Raw genomic sequence first — 15,029 nt, forward strand, 5'->3', positions numbered from 1 at the left:
CCAAACACGATACACCACTTCACACCCACTAGGACGGCTATAATCAAAGACAGAAAATAACAAGCAATGACAAGAATGTGGAGAAATTGGAACCTGTATACATTGCTGGTGGGAATGTAAAATGGTTCAACTACTTTGAAAAACAGTTTGCTACCTAAGGAGGCAAAAGACCTGTACTCCAAAAACTATAAGACACTGATGAAAGAAACTGAAGATGATGCAAACAGATGTAAAGATATACTGATTGACTGATTGATTCTTGGATTGGAAGAATCAATATATTTTTTTTAAATTATTAGCACCTTTCTTTAAAATTATTATTTATTTATCCATTTTTTTTGGCTGTGTTGGGTCTTCGTTTCTGTGCGAGGGCTTCCTCTAGTTGCGGCAAGCGTGGGCCACTCTTCATTGCAGTGCGCAGGCCTCTCAGTATCGCGGCCTCTCTTGTTGCAGAGCACGGGCTCTAAGCGCACGGGCTTCAGTAGTTGTGGCTCGCGGGCTCTAGAGCGCAGGCTCAGTAGTTGTGGCACACGGGCTTAGTTGCTCCGCGGCATGTGGGATCTTCCCAGACCAGGGCTCGAACCCGTGTCCCCTGCATTAGCAGGCAGATTCTCAACCATTGTGCCACCAGGGAAGCCCAAGAATCAATATTCTTAAAATGACCTTACTAACCAAAGCAATCTGTGGATTCAGTGCGATCCCTATCAAATTACCAATGGCATTTTTCACAGAATTAGAACAAAAAATTTTAAAATTTGCATGGCAAATACAAAAGATCCCAAATAGCCAAAACACTTTTGAGAAAGAAGAATGGAGCTGGAGATATCATGCTCCCTGACTTCAGACTATAAAACAAAGCTACAGTAATCAAAACAGTATGATGCCAGCACAAAAACAGACCTATAGATCAATGGAACAGGACAGAAAGCCCAGAAATAAACCCATGCACTTATGGTCAATTAATCTATGACAAAGGATGCAAGAAGATACAACGGAGAAAAGACAGTCTCTTCAGTAAGTGATGCTGGGAAAACTGGACAGCTACATGGAAAGAAAGAAATTAGAACATTCTCTAACACCATATACAAAAATAAACTCAAAATGGATTACGCACATAAATGTAAGACCAGATACTATAAAAACTCCTAGAAGAAAACTCAGGCAGAACACTCCTTGACATAAATTGTAGCAATAATTTTTTGGATCCATCTCCTAGAGTAACGGAGATAAGAACAAAAATAAACAAATGGACCTAATTAAATTTAAAAGTTTTTGCACAGAAAAGGAAACCATAAACAACGCAAAAAAACAACCTATGGACTGGAAGAAATGATTTGCAAACAATGCTACCAACAATGGATTAATTTCCAAAGTACACAAACAGTTCATACAACTTAATATCAAAAAAGAGAACTCAATTGGGACTTCCCTGGTGGCGCAGTGGTTAAAACCTGCCTGCCAATGCATGGGACACAGGTTTGTCCCCTGGTCCTGGGAAGATCCCACATGCAGAGCAACTAAGCCCGTGTGCCACAACTACTGAGCCTGCACACCCTAGAGCCCGCACATCACAACTACTGAGCCCACGCACAGCAACTACAGAAGCCCGCACGCTCTAGGGCCCGCGTGCGGCAACTACTGAGCCAGCATGCTGCAACTATTGAAGCCCGTGTGCCTAGAGCCCATGCTCCACAACAAGAGAAGCCACCTCAATGAGAAGCCCACACACCACAATGAAGAGTAGCCCCCGCTTGCCACAACTAGAGAAAGCCCTTGTGCAGCAACGAAGACCCAACATAGCCAAAAATAAATTAATTAATTAATTTTTTTAAAAAATCCAAAAATGGGGAGAATAAAAAAAAAAATTTTTTAAAAAAGGGCAAAAGACCTAAATAGACATTTCTCCAAAGAAGACATACAGATGGCCAACAGGCACATGAAAAGATGCTCAATATCACTAATTATTAGAGAAATGCAAATCAAAACTACAATGAGGTATCACCTCACACCAGTTAAAATGGCCATCATTAAAGTCTACAAACAATAAATGCTGGAGAGGGTGTGGAGAAAAAGGAACCCTCCTACACTGCTGGTGAGAATGTAAACTGGAGCAGCCACTATGGGGAATAGTATGGAAGTTCCTTAAAAAATGAAAAATAGAGTTACTATATGATCCAGCAATCTTATCCTGGGCATATATTCAGAGAAAACTCTAATTCAAAAAGATACATGAACCCCAATGTTCACAGCAGCACTATGTACAACAGCTAAGACATGGAAGCAACCTAAGTGTCCATCAAGGACAGATGAATGGATAAAGATGTGGTATGTATATATATGGTGTCTCTATATGACAGAATATTATTTGGGCATAAAAAGGAATGAAGTACTGATGCATGCTACAACAAAGATGCTACAACTTGAATACACTATGCTGAATGAAAGAAGCCAGACACAAAAGGCCACATATCGTATGATTCCACTTATATGAAATGTTCAGAACAGACAAATCCATAGAGATATAAAGTAGATTTGTCGTTGCCAGGGTCTAGAGGAAGAGGAAAATGGGAAGCAATGAAATGTCTTGGGATTACATAGCAGTGATGCTGCACAACTTTGTAAATATACTAAAAACCACTAATTGTACACTTCAAAAGGGTGAATTTTATGTTGTGTGAATTGTCTCAATAAAGCTGTTATAAAATTCAAATGAACTTTGAAAATCCTAGTACAAAAAGTATCTGATATACTTCTTCAGAGAAAAATGAAGTTCACCTTTTAAAACTGGCCTGAAATTCCGTAATTCATAATCAATAATGCCTATGACTTATAGTTTAAAATATGCAAATCCATCAGATGTCAAAAAAAAAAGCAAGCTTAACTCACCCTCTTTTCACTTTTGTGAAATCAAATGCAACTTGTCTGTATGAAACTGCTTTTTCATTTAGATATCTACTATACCGCCTAATAAAGGTAGACATATCATATCCTGTAAGAAAAGAAACAGAAAAGGGTTTCATAAATTATTAAAATCCCAATTAGCTTAGAAAACCAACTCATCTCATCCAATGGCCATATTGTCTTGTTATCCCACCTTCAATTTAGTGATGTAAATTAAGTGACATTAAAATCTCGAATACTTAACATTTTTGAATTCAGTTATGTCATATGTGGCTTAGAAAAATCTTCCCCCTTAGAATTTCACTAAAATAATTCTGTTTTACTTCTGACCAACATTCCTATCTTTTATTTATCAGGAACTGAAAAGCCTGTTTTCTTATACTACCTGATAACCTCATAACTCAAATTTAACATCCTATGGAACCACAACCCCACTCCTTAAATCATTAATCAATTTAATAATTTTCATACTTACCAATCTTTAGTTGCATATGATTTAGAACAACTATAACTTATGTGTGCCAACCTTATAAGTAGTAGAGGAAATTACTGCATAGTACAATGAAAGAAATGGCAATATGCAAGTTTAAGGCCTAACAAAAAACAATTATATGAATGTTTTCAACTAAACTTTCAAAATGAATACCTAAATCATTCTAAGATTTTGTTTCATCACAGTCATGAGATTTGAAAACTTCAGCACCATAAAATCTAATCAATATTATTTAAAAAAAAAAAAAACTTGTGTTTTAGCTACTGCCTGGCTCAGTGAGGTCTATAAATTTTTGCTTCTCATTGTAAAAGCAGGTCCATTCTATTTTAGTTCATCTTCATCTAACACATTCAACTTTAGTTGTTGATGGTCTCTGCTACTTTAAAAAGATAATACCAAAACAAGCAAAAAAAAAAAAAAAAGAAAGAAAGTAAAGTAAAGTAAAGTGACTGGATTTAACGTAATCACCAATTCATTTATTCAGCAAATATTTCTTGAGTGGCTACTAATTTGCCACTGGAGAAAAATCAGTAAATAGAAAAAGAAAAATCACTGCCCTCAGATATTCTCATAGCTACTAGTGCATTTTATAAGGTGTTACATACTCACATTCTTCAGCTCTTTAGTTAATATTGTTCCCTCTAATCCACTCTACTCCATCCTTGCTAATGGGAGAAATCTCTCTTATCCTTCAAGGCTCAATCTCTGAAACTTTCCCTGAACTCTTTGTGCTCCCATATTATTCTTACTCCAAGTACAGCTCAAAGCTATTACATGTACACAGTGTCTATCTCACTCACCAGACTGGAAGTTTATATTATATACACCCAGTATATATTTAAGAAAATATACCAGACTCCACCCAACAAAATACATCAGCAATCAAAACTACAAAAACACCACTGAATTATATACTTTTAACTACCATTTCAGTCTTATCTTTGTAATCTCTTTAGAATATGAGCTTTAAATAAAAGGCCTAAAAACTGTTCTCTACATAAAAGGAATGAAAGCCTTAAAACCTTATCACTAGAAGTGCTTAATTTCCATCTTAAGAAAGTAGAAAATCAGTAGCTAATAAGACACAAAAACCCCACTTGGACATATGCATATTTTCTGCTCTAGAGTAGTGGTTTGCATATTGCTTTCCACAGACTCTTATAGTTCAAATGAACTGAGTAAGGGGGAAAGTAGAAACAAAAAGATGAGCAGGCAGAGTTTTTTCCATGTTCCGGAAAACATAGCAGCTCCAGTTTCATCTGTTATATATATCTAGCTTCTATTTAAGATTTTATTTGAAAAAGGGATTCCACTGCTTCATTTTTTTTTTCCTTAACTATTTAAGGCATTATATCTCCCATTAAAGTAAAATCAACCTTGTAACACTTGGTCCTATGTATAGGTTACTGACCTTCCAGAATCTCTGGAAGACTGGGTATTCAATTCATTCTAATTAATACTTCCATCTGCCAAAAGTAAACAAGTATTGAACTGGACAGTTCCTAAACACAAACACAGTTAGTCACTAAATTCCATTGCTTTTTATTGCCACAAAAGCCACAATTCAGGCCCTCATTAACTCTCTACTAGATGACCAAAATCATGACCAGAGCAGTCTCAAGGTCTTTAAGACTTTATTCACTCGAATCCAACCTGCACTGTGCTATGGTGCTTTCTTTATAACACACACTCCCTCTCTCCTCCTCCCTCAACTCAAAAAAGTTTGATGGTTTCTCGCTGCATTACAAAATCCTAACTATATCAAAATCTTTTGTGCATGGTTTTGGCCCCAAACAGCTTCTTGAGGGCTATCTGTCACTACATGTTCTCTAATACCTCATCCTACGTTCTATTCACATTCATTTGCTCTATAAATCTTGAACACCCCATGCTCTTTCTCTTTCACATCCACGTCCATCTGTGTACCTTTGCTTAAGCCAACTCCATGTTCTCACCCATCTTTCAAAGCGCAGCACACATCTCACAGATCTCTAAAGATACTTCCCAGTTGAACCTTACTGCTGAGTATTCCTTTAGTATGTCTTAGTACGGTCTTAGTATGTCCTTTATGAGGCTCTTCCTAGAGCTAACATTCTATAATGCTAACACCCTAGTTCTGGAACTAAGTATAACAGATCCCATTAAGACAGAATGTACATGGAGGGTAAGAATACCACATTACAGCAATTTCAAGTTACTGAATTAAAAGTAAAATAAGTAACAGGTAAGTATCAATGAACAATTCATCTGAATAACACATTATGCTTACCTTTGCTAACTAAAATGTATGATATTCCCAACCACATTTCTTGGAATAAAGCATAAAATAATAAGAACAACAATGAAAGCAGATACTTACATAGTGTTTCCTATTTGCCAGGCATCATTCTAGGCACTTTACATGTATAACTAGGTTAAGCCTCATGATAATCCTACAGGGTGGGTGCTATCATTATTCCTGATTTAACAGATGCAGAGAGTTGAAGTAACTTGCTCAAGTTTATGCAGTTGGTAAGTGTTAGAGATGGGATTTGAAGGCAGGCAGTCCAGTTCCAGAACCCATGCTCTCAAACTGCTACCTTATGCTACTTTTCAAAAAGCTCTGGGTGTCAAGTAGTGAAGTCCATCTTTATCTTCACATGAAAATACAGTTTTTCCTTCCCTACAACCCTCACTAAAACATGAGATTCCTCCATAGCACATGTTCTAAAGGAAAGAGTTCAACTCTGCAGTAATCCTCAAATGGGGTCACTCTTGATTTTCTATAATGAATAAGTTGTTTTTACCTTGCAATCCACTTTTATCCAAAAAATTGCTTAAGTTAAACAACGTGTTTCTTGAAGCCAAATACTGAATAAAACGCTGGGGAAAAAAAAAACAAAAACAAATTATGTCAAATAGTACTGCCATCTAAGAAACTCTAATTTGAGAATTAGGGGAGAAAGTCGTGGTTAACACATTCCATTAATCTTATCTAGTTTAAATTTATCATCCTCAATCCTCCTAAAAACGTAAAATATATTTTTCACTAGCATGCAGGAATTTATTAAAGTCTAATGCCCACAGCTATGGTATTAAAGTTAAAATAAAAGGAAACAGGCACTTTTAAACTAGAAGCAGTAATTTTTGGCTTTACTATATAGCATATTATGGCTACAGTTAATCATACTCAGATGGTGCCTTTATTTTACACAGATACCTGGTGACTCAAAAATTTTTATGACTTTTTTTTAAAAAACAAAATATCTGTAATCATACTGGAGTATAATATTACAGACATCCTCTTACCCACTGTCCAGATTAAACACATTACCATAATCACTTCAGACCCCTTACAGAATCAAATTACAGACTACTGAAGACACACGCCTTCAAAACCATTCCCTTCCCTCCCTCCCTCTTCAGAGGCAATGACTTTTCTGAAGTAGGTTTACATCATTCCCACAAATGTTTTTACAATTTTACCACATATATAAGTATCTATAAACTGTACCTAATTTTGCTTTCTATTTTAAATTTACAGAAATACCATACTGTACTTATTCTTTTCCAATGTGATTTTTAACAACTTCTTCCCAAGTATTATCCATTTAATACATGTACATCTAGTTCATTCATTTTAAACAATGTTTGAGCATTTAAATGAACTACTATATCATTATGTATCCATTTCTATATGGATATTTAAATTCTTTGCAATTTCACTATTATTAACAATGTTTCATTGACATCTTTGTACTGGTCTCCCACCTGCAAACATACAAGAGTTTCTCATGATATATACTTAGGGTTGAATTGTTGGGTCAGTATGTGTATGAAAGTTCATTTTCTCAAAATACTGTCAAAACCCTCTCCAAAGTGCTTACCACAGAACACTACTTTAGCTTCCCTTTACATACAACCTCTAAAATAGCTAAAGAAACTCCTTTCGATTTCCTTTAAAAGGATTACTTTTTTGTAAATGTATGCAGAGGGTTATTATCAATTTTATGTACACCATCACTTCTCTGACTCAATCTTGTTCATCAGAGATCACACCAAACAAACCAGGATTTTGAAAAATAATTTGTAAATCAAAGACTCCTGTTTCATCATTTATCCTAAAACAACCTGTTTCAAAAAGGTGTTAAAATATCCTAAGAAAATATTACACTCTACGATTTTTTATAAGTTCTGATCATTCTTTTTTGTGGGGGCCTGTCCTGTGCATTGTAAGATGCTTAGCACGCCAGTAGCATCCCCTCCAGTTATGAGCAACGTCCCTTGGGGATGAAAATCACTCTCCGCCCTTGCCCTATTTGAGAACCATTGTTCTGTGTAATTTGAAACACCATAGCGTAGTGAAATCCTATGCATACTCTCTCACAGACTAATAACACCTGCCAATGCAAAAACCTGAGGGTTGTACAAACTAGCAGCAAAAAAAGAGCAGAGCATTGGATTTCTCTTAGCTGCTGAAGGGAAACTAGAGTTTATCTGAAAACCACTACTGAAATGCTACCTTTCTCTTTCTGTCAGTCAACTGTAAGGAATGACAGTCAACTTTCTGGTTTTTTTGCCTTTATAAAGTTTTTGCTTCTGGTATTATCACCTTATTTACCTCTGAAAGTCACCACTGATAGTGTGCCTCTTTAACCAGCATTGTAGTTGGTTATATTTGTGGCTTTTTCTTTTTAAAGAATAACCTATATATATTTTTTAAAAAGGTAAAAAATACATACAAGCCTGAAATTCTTCTGAATAAATGATCATGATCTTAGACAAACACATTCCTGATAAAAATAGAAACTAATATCCTAGTTAAGATCAAAATGCTTCAACTTACACGGAGGCTAGTATATCCAAATTTTTCTATTGACTCTATATACTGCTTATAATGAATGAGAAAGCAACTGAGTAACATATGTCCTAAAAATGGTCACGTCTGTTACCTAAGTAATCATATTTCAGGTAACGCTTCTGGAACTAATTTTTAAAACTTAAGAACTACAAATAAAATCATTCAATGTGGTACTGTAACAGTGAATCATCAGAAAACTAAATTTCCAGGAAAGAGAAGAATTAAGAAAATGATGGACTACATGATCAATTATGTAGTCATTAATGATGATAAATAGAAAGAACATAGAACATGGAGATGCTTCCTATGGTGTGATATATAAAAAAGGTTAAATATAATATTTTATATAAATTATGATTATAGCTATAAAAAATACTTTGGACAGGACCAGAAAGGAACACCAAAACATGCAAACAGATCTGTTGCAATGTAAGAGTTATGGGTAAATTTCTGCTTTAATTCTGAACTCTAATGATGTTCTCTTTGGTATCTGTCAAAGATAACAGCAGAGTCTCATGACTGAAAAACCCAAAATAATGAGTAAAGTGATGGATGTCAGAAAGTCATGTTTATAAATCTGATACCAATGAATAAAGTCCCTCCCCATCTCTGTGGGAGCTATCTCCCAGCAACCAGTGGTCTGCATTTTTCTAAGGCACATACCAAGGTACTAGATTTATCTAGTTCCATTCAAATTTTCTTTTAACACAATTTAAAATATTCCTTTTGACACAATTTTACAAGTATACTAGGCTGGGAAAATCACCTAAGGTAAGAACTCAAAAATTAGCTATCATGGAAAACAAGATGATTCTCTCCAAACATTAAATTGCAAAAGCTTATGCATCTTATTTGTTACCCTTTTTTGGGAAACAAAGGCTTCAGACACAACTCTCTGCTGAAGAAGGCATTCTTCAATCAGTCTTCTCAGCAAAATGCCATCTTAGTCCTTAATATCACAGCCTTGAACTAGGCAAAGAGCGCTTATAGACAACTACATCAGATCAGACAGAAATCTGATTGGGCTATGATAAAAAAGCAAATGAAAATAGACGAACATACAATCTATACACAAAGGCCTGCAAAAATCAGTGATGCTTACAGAACCCATTTCTAGGCATTAATCTTTGCTTCTTGATCCCATTACTGAAAGTGCCCTGTGCTCTGACCCATTTTCTGCTTTCTGACTTAAAGGCCATCTTTCCTCAAAGTGTAGGGTCTACAGTTATATTTCTGTATAAGCACCTTGCCCTTTTTACCTATATTATTCAGTTGCTATAGCCATTTCTGAAGTGTCAGTGAGGGAAACAAGCTGAATCAGTCAACTCCCCAGTATACTTGTTAACCAAAAATACTGCTTACCTCATTTCCATACACCATCAAATGATGAGTTGTAATGAGAGATTTGAAGACCACCACCCAACTACTGTTAGTAGTTCTTTCAAATAAACTGTCTGCCAACTGCGGGATGTTCACATTCATCTCATTTGTGCACTGAATTAAGTCTGCAATTAAAAAAAAAAAAGATTAATTTACTCTGGCTTTCATTTATTTTTAATGCTAGATCTGCATACTAATAGGGTAAAGATCTAAAAAGAGTGGAGCAACAATGGATAGTTTGCAGAAGTTGTTAAGAATCTCTCAAGAGAACAATTGAGACAGTACTTCTACCTGAGAAGTAAACAGGGCATTGATTAATATCACACAATTGATCAATAATACCAGAAAGTAAATCAAACTCCTTTCACCCTGAAGTATTTTATTTATCTCAAAAGGAACCATTTCAAGGCCTTGAGTAACACTTTCAGTTCTCTTACTACTCATAAACCTTCAGAGTTACAATACTAATATTATTCATTCCTACATTTTAAAAAAAAGTTTAAAAATTCATACATATGGAAGCATAAACAAGCTGAAGTTCAAACACCTTCATTAATATCCGCCCCTAGAATTCTGTGTTTGCACTAATAGAAAGAGCAGATATGTGGTCTGTGAGTGGATAGGATTCTCAGTTTGTTTATATAAAATAATTCTCATTCTTTTCTCCCTTCAGTTCTACTGAGTTAGCTCAGTTTTCACTTGATATCAACTAGCTAACACTGACAAACAAAACTGAAAATGAACTGAAAGTTTCTCAATGCAATAAATTTCCAAAGAAATGATCCAGGAATTCTACTCGATTATTACTCTGAACAGTTAAAACAATGTAAGTTCTAATTTTATATTTTAAAATATAAATAATTGGAAAGCATTATCATAAAATCATCTAATATACAATTGTTTTCGCACCAAAACTGAAAAAAAAAGTTAATATACCTCAGAGTTTCACCTCCAATCTGCTTCAGAGATATTACTGGCAAATTCAATGAAGAAAATACAAAATATGGTCCGATTTAGAGACTTAATGAAGAGGAACACCAAGAAATGAGTTGTTTTACTTTTAAAGTATGCATAAAACAAAGTGTATAAATACCTCAGTTATAACTACCATAAAGGGGAAAAAATTAGTTATCTGTGACTCATCAGCAGTTTTGTCCACTTTTAACCTTTAGTACCTAATGATTAAATATGAATTCAAGCGACCTAACTTGGCCGTGATTGCTAGTAAGAAACATCAATGTAACTATGATCATTTATCTGCTTATAATCTTTCAAAAATGTTTGTTCTAAAAGGTCTAATTACTATACAAAGTAACATTTGATAAGCAAATGCATTTTAGATAAGCAGATGCATTTTAGATAAGCAGTTACCCTGGCCCACAATGCCTGAAGAACAAAGAACAAAAGAGTCAAACAGAATGCCCGTGGAACAGGAGAATGACACAAGGTTTTCACAACTGAGACTACCTGCAACAAAAATTAAATAGTACATTCAACTTGGTCTGTATGGCTCAGCTTCTGATATTTTACTTCTGGTATTTTATAATTTGAACTCTGCCTTCTCTGAAACGTCTTGAATAGTACTTTATACCTGTCCTATGGCACTGAATATATTGTACTTGCCTTATTCCCGAAGATAAATTTTCTGTCTCTCTCAAAATATAATTTACTGGGGGCAAGACCTATCCATGTCTTGCTCATTCTGAATCCTTTAAAACTTCAAGCACAGTGGTCAAGTTCTGAACTTTATAAGAAGTTATATTTCTAGCTTCCTTTTTTCCCATGGACTTATCCTTATATATCTATTTTTTCTATATCCTTCTAGAAACTACCTTGATAAGCTATTCAGTTCTTAAATATACTTTCTCACAATGACATCAATAGTCATTTTACTCCTCAGAATCTTATTTCAGTTTCCAAAATTGAATGTCACAAAATTTCTTGTCACAATACTTGCCCAAAGGTGCTCCTACCTGTGTGTGTGTGTTTATAAACACTCCCTAGAGCCAATCAGTAACCAAGTCTCTTAAACCTCTAGCAATCCCACCTTCTCCTCTCCATCCCGTTATCACTGCCAAAGCGAAGAGTTCAGATCCTATTTTTCCTTAACTAGAGGTCACCACTTCCGGAAGCATTCAGAAACTGGGGAGAGTGATTGTCACGCTGAGGAGTTTTACTGGCATTTAATGTCAAGGATGAGGGAGACTGTCATGCAATGCACAATTAACACTCCACAATTAAAAATTACCCCACCCAACACTGTCCCCACTGAGAAAATGCTGGACTGGTCTCTTCACTTCTAACAATACCTAATTTGGGGTCTTACCCACGCCACACTTCCAAACATTCTCTGAACTGGCCATAAAATGACCTGTAACACAACACTGACTGTCACTGCCTAACCTCAATGGTGTCCCAACTGCTTACAGGATTGGCATACATTTCATCTTTGTCCATACCCTCCTTCTTGAACCTTAGCTTCCAACACAGAACCACCTTCCGGTGTTCCGTAATGTACCTTGCTGTTACACAACCAAATCCTTCCATTCTTGCTCATTCTTCAAAATGAATGACGTCTTTTCCTTTGTGAAATCTTCTCCTCCACAGACTAAGGCACCCGCCAAACAGACACTAAAGCTGGTACATAATTCTACATTTTCATTATTTACTTCCGCATCATTCTCTTCTTCTAGAATGAGAGATTTTAAAAGGAACCTGCAAACACTTTTGTTAGTAATTTCCATACTCTTAATCAGGGAGGTAAGTAAACTGCTAGATTAGTCAGATAGAGCCTGATCCTAAATGAAGCCAAAAGTATAGATTTCAGTTTCAACAACTACAGTATTTTGTATATTAGAATATATATATTCTATCTATGCTATATTCCCTTTGTGATCAGCTCTCCTCTCTGCAGCGCTTTGCTTCAGTTACACTAATGTCTCCTTTGCAATGCCTCCCACAAGCCAAGTACCCTTACCTCAGGAGCTCAGTACTTCTGTTCCTTCTGCGTAGAATACTCTTCTCCCAGATATCCACACTTCTCTTACTCCCTGGCTTTATTCCTATAGATCTTTGCTCAAATGTCATCCATCAGAAGAACATCTCTAAATATTTATAAAAAGTAATAAAGCCTTAAGGGCACTCCTCTACCTCCATACCCTCACTATACCCTCTTACTCTGCTTTATTTCTCTCCAAAGCACTTATCATCACCTAACTCATTTTAATTTGTTTAATGTCTTTCTCTCCCAATTAAAGTATAAGTTCCATGTAGGTAGGGCTCTATTATGTTCTCTGCTGTATCCCCAAAGGCCTAGAATAGTGCAACGCATACAGTGGTCACCCATACTTTTTGAATAAATACACTTATTTTAGTATGCACAAGGACAGTCGTAACAGGACCACCCAAAATGGTATTTTTTACGTAGACTAAACCAACGATCCACAACTCTTTGCACAACCTGCTGTTCCCAAAAAGTTGAAAAACAAACCTGAGCCCATCGCATGTGAAAATTTTCAATTTCAAGTTAAAGGGGATCTAACAAATAATGGTTTATCGTAATGCTATGAGAACTATATAGTATGCTTTAGAAATGACCACATAAAAACTGAAGGAAAACTCCAGAAGCTGAAATGTAACACTTCACATATAACAGGAAAAATGAGATAAGAGTTCATGTATGAATTCAGAGTAGACCAAAAGCAAAACCAAAGATATACAAACATTACTGGGAGAAAAAATACTGCACGGGTTATACAAACTCTGCAGAACACACTTCCCCATAGTACTTTAACTCAACCAGTCATTTTCTCCAGGTGTAATTTTTCCTCTGAACAATGTTTCTACTATAGTAGTAACCTGAAAATGCTTTTAAGTCTGAGCTCCAACAACTCAGGAAGGAAAATGTTTTCCCCACCTCTGACTAACCAAAAGCAAATTGTTTCAAACAAAAGTCAAGCATATCATGGGAATCTTGATAGCTACTGCTTTTCTCATTCTCAATCCAGATTACATTTCTTAAAAAGCACAAACTTGGTATTAAACTTCCTTTACCAATCAAAAGGCTTCCAAAGTAGAAACTCATATTTTCTTTTAGTTATTTACCTTAAGAATATTAAAAACTGCAAAACCTTCTTTAATATTACATTAGTAACAAATCCTAAACCCTATACTCAAAAAAATAACTATTATATGGCATATAGGTTCTCTGCTTTAGGTAGGTGAGAATTCATGAGGATTTCTAGTATTTAAGGGCAGGGAGAAAATAGGCCCACTATGGAAAGGAAGAGCATTTTTCCATACAGAGACAGCAGAAGGAACCAATCCCTACTATATTAAAAAAATGTTCTCACTTTTATTATTTAATATGCCTCTCCAACAAACAAGGTCTGGGGTAGATAAAATAAATGTTAATTGTATTAACACAGGTTAGGTGCTTACCCATAGGTAAGGTCAAAGGAGCTCACTACTAAATATAACAGATTTATTAATAGAATTAAATTTTTGTAAAAGATAAGGGTGCTTGAAAACATATATGAAGTGAATACCCAACCAGCCAATTTAATGCAAGTTTTAAATTTCTAGCTAACTAAAAACAAAAAACAGAAAGAAAAGTAGTGAAATGCAAAAAAAAATTTTGTATTCAAGGGAAAATGTTCAGCAAAGTACAAAAATTCAGAAGTAACTAGTTACCAGATGGTTTCATTAATCTTACAGCCATATTCGTAGAACGGGCCACACGTCTGTATAGACCTCCCCAGGCAAAGTTCACCAACTTTAGAAACTTACAGGACTTGGGGCTGACTTCCACAGCAAGTCAGGCAACCCAGCCAGTGGCATGCACCATTAGCAGAACGTAGAGGTCTCAAGTTTCCATCTAAACAGGCACTCTCTAGGCTATATCAAAACTATGCCTAAGACTATGAGATTGCCTAAAACTCGTCTTTAAAATAAAAAAATTTATATATATATATATATAAAATCATTTAGCCACATATCATTGTCTCTTTCAAAATCACTTCGAAAGATACTCTTTTTGCAACTGCTTTCATAATTGATTTTAGTAACATAAGACTGATTTCGTCAACCATCCAGAAAACTGGAGACACACTCAGTTTGGAAGGCAAATTAAGTGGTTCATCAAATGTTCCTTCACTGATCAGATCTCTGAAATTTCTCCTGGGTAGGAGTACAAATAAAAAGAAAAAATATTCACCAAATATCCAGTAACTAGAGGATAAAGAAAACAGTTTCTGAACTTTTGCTATAAAGTATTGGCACAATTTTTTTCACTTCGCAAAAGTTTGAAAGTATTTAGAAAACATGCAAGCTGAAATCAGACCTCAGCCAAAAGATGTCTGGGAAACAAAATGAACAGTCTTATATCTTACTCCATTCAATTTTTTGTGTAAGGGG

The 15,029-nt window shown here is 35.4% G+C and overlaps 1 protein-coding gene across 13 annotated transcripts in view; it reads right to left on the bottom strand.

The window, feature by feature from the left end:
* PICALM (phosphatidylinositol binding clathrin assembly protein) overlaps window positions 1-15,029 on the bottom strand; it is a 106,908-nt gene that overhangs the window by 64,509 nt on the left and 27,370 nt on the right. For 12 of the 13 annotated variants that reach the window (XM_082342254.1, XM_082342255.1, XM_082342260.1 and 9 more), the window contains exons 2-4: window positions 9,597-9,739; window positions 6,181-6,256; window positions 2,887-2,989 (exon numbers count right to left, since the gene is read on the bottom strand). The exons of the other annotated variant lie outside the window; for it this stretch is intronic. In XM_082342254.1, coding sequence (XP_082198380.1) covers window positions 2,887-2,989; window positions 6,181-6,256; window positions 9,597-9,739 — 322 coding nt within the window. The remainder of the gene's footprint in view (window positions 1-2,886; window positions 2,990-6,180; window positions 6,257-9,596; window positions 9,740-15,029) is intronic. 13 annotated transcript variants of the gene reach the window in all.

Source organism: Balaenoptera borealis (genome assembly GCF_965194805.1).
Source record: "Balaenoptera borealis genome assembly, chromosome: 11".
Classification (NCBI taxonomy): domain Eukaryota; kingdom Metazoa; phylum Chordata; class Mammalia; order Artiodactyla; family Balaenopteridae; genus Balaenoptera; species Balaenoptera borealis.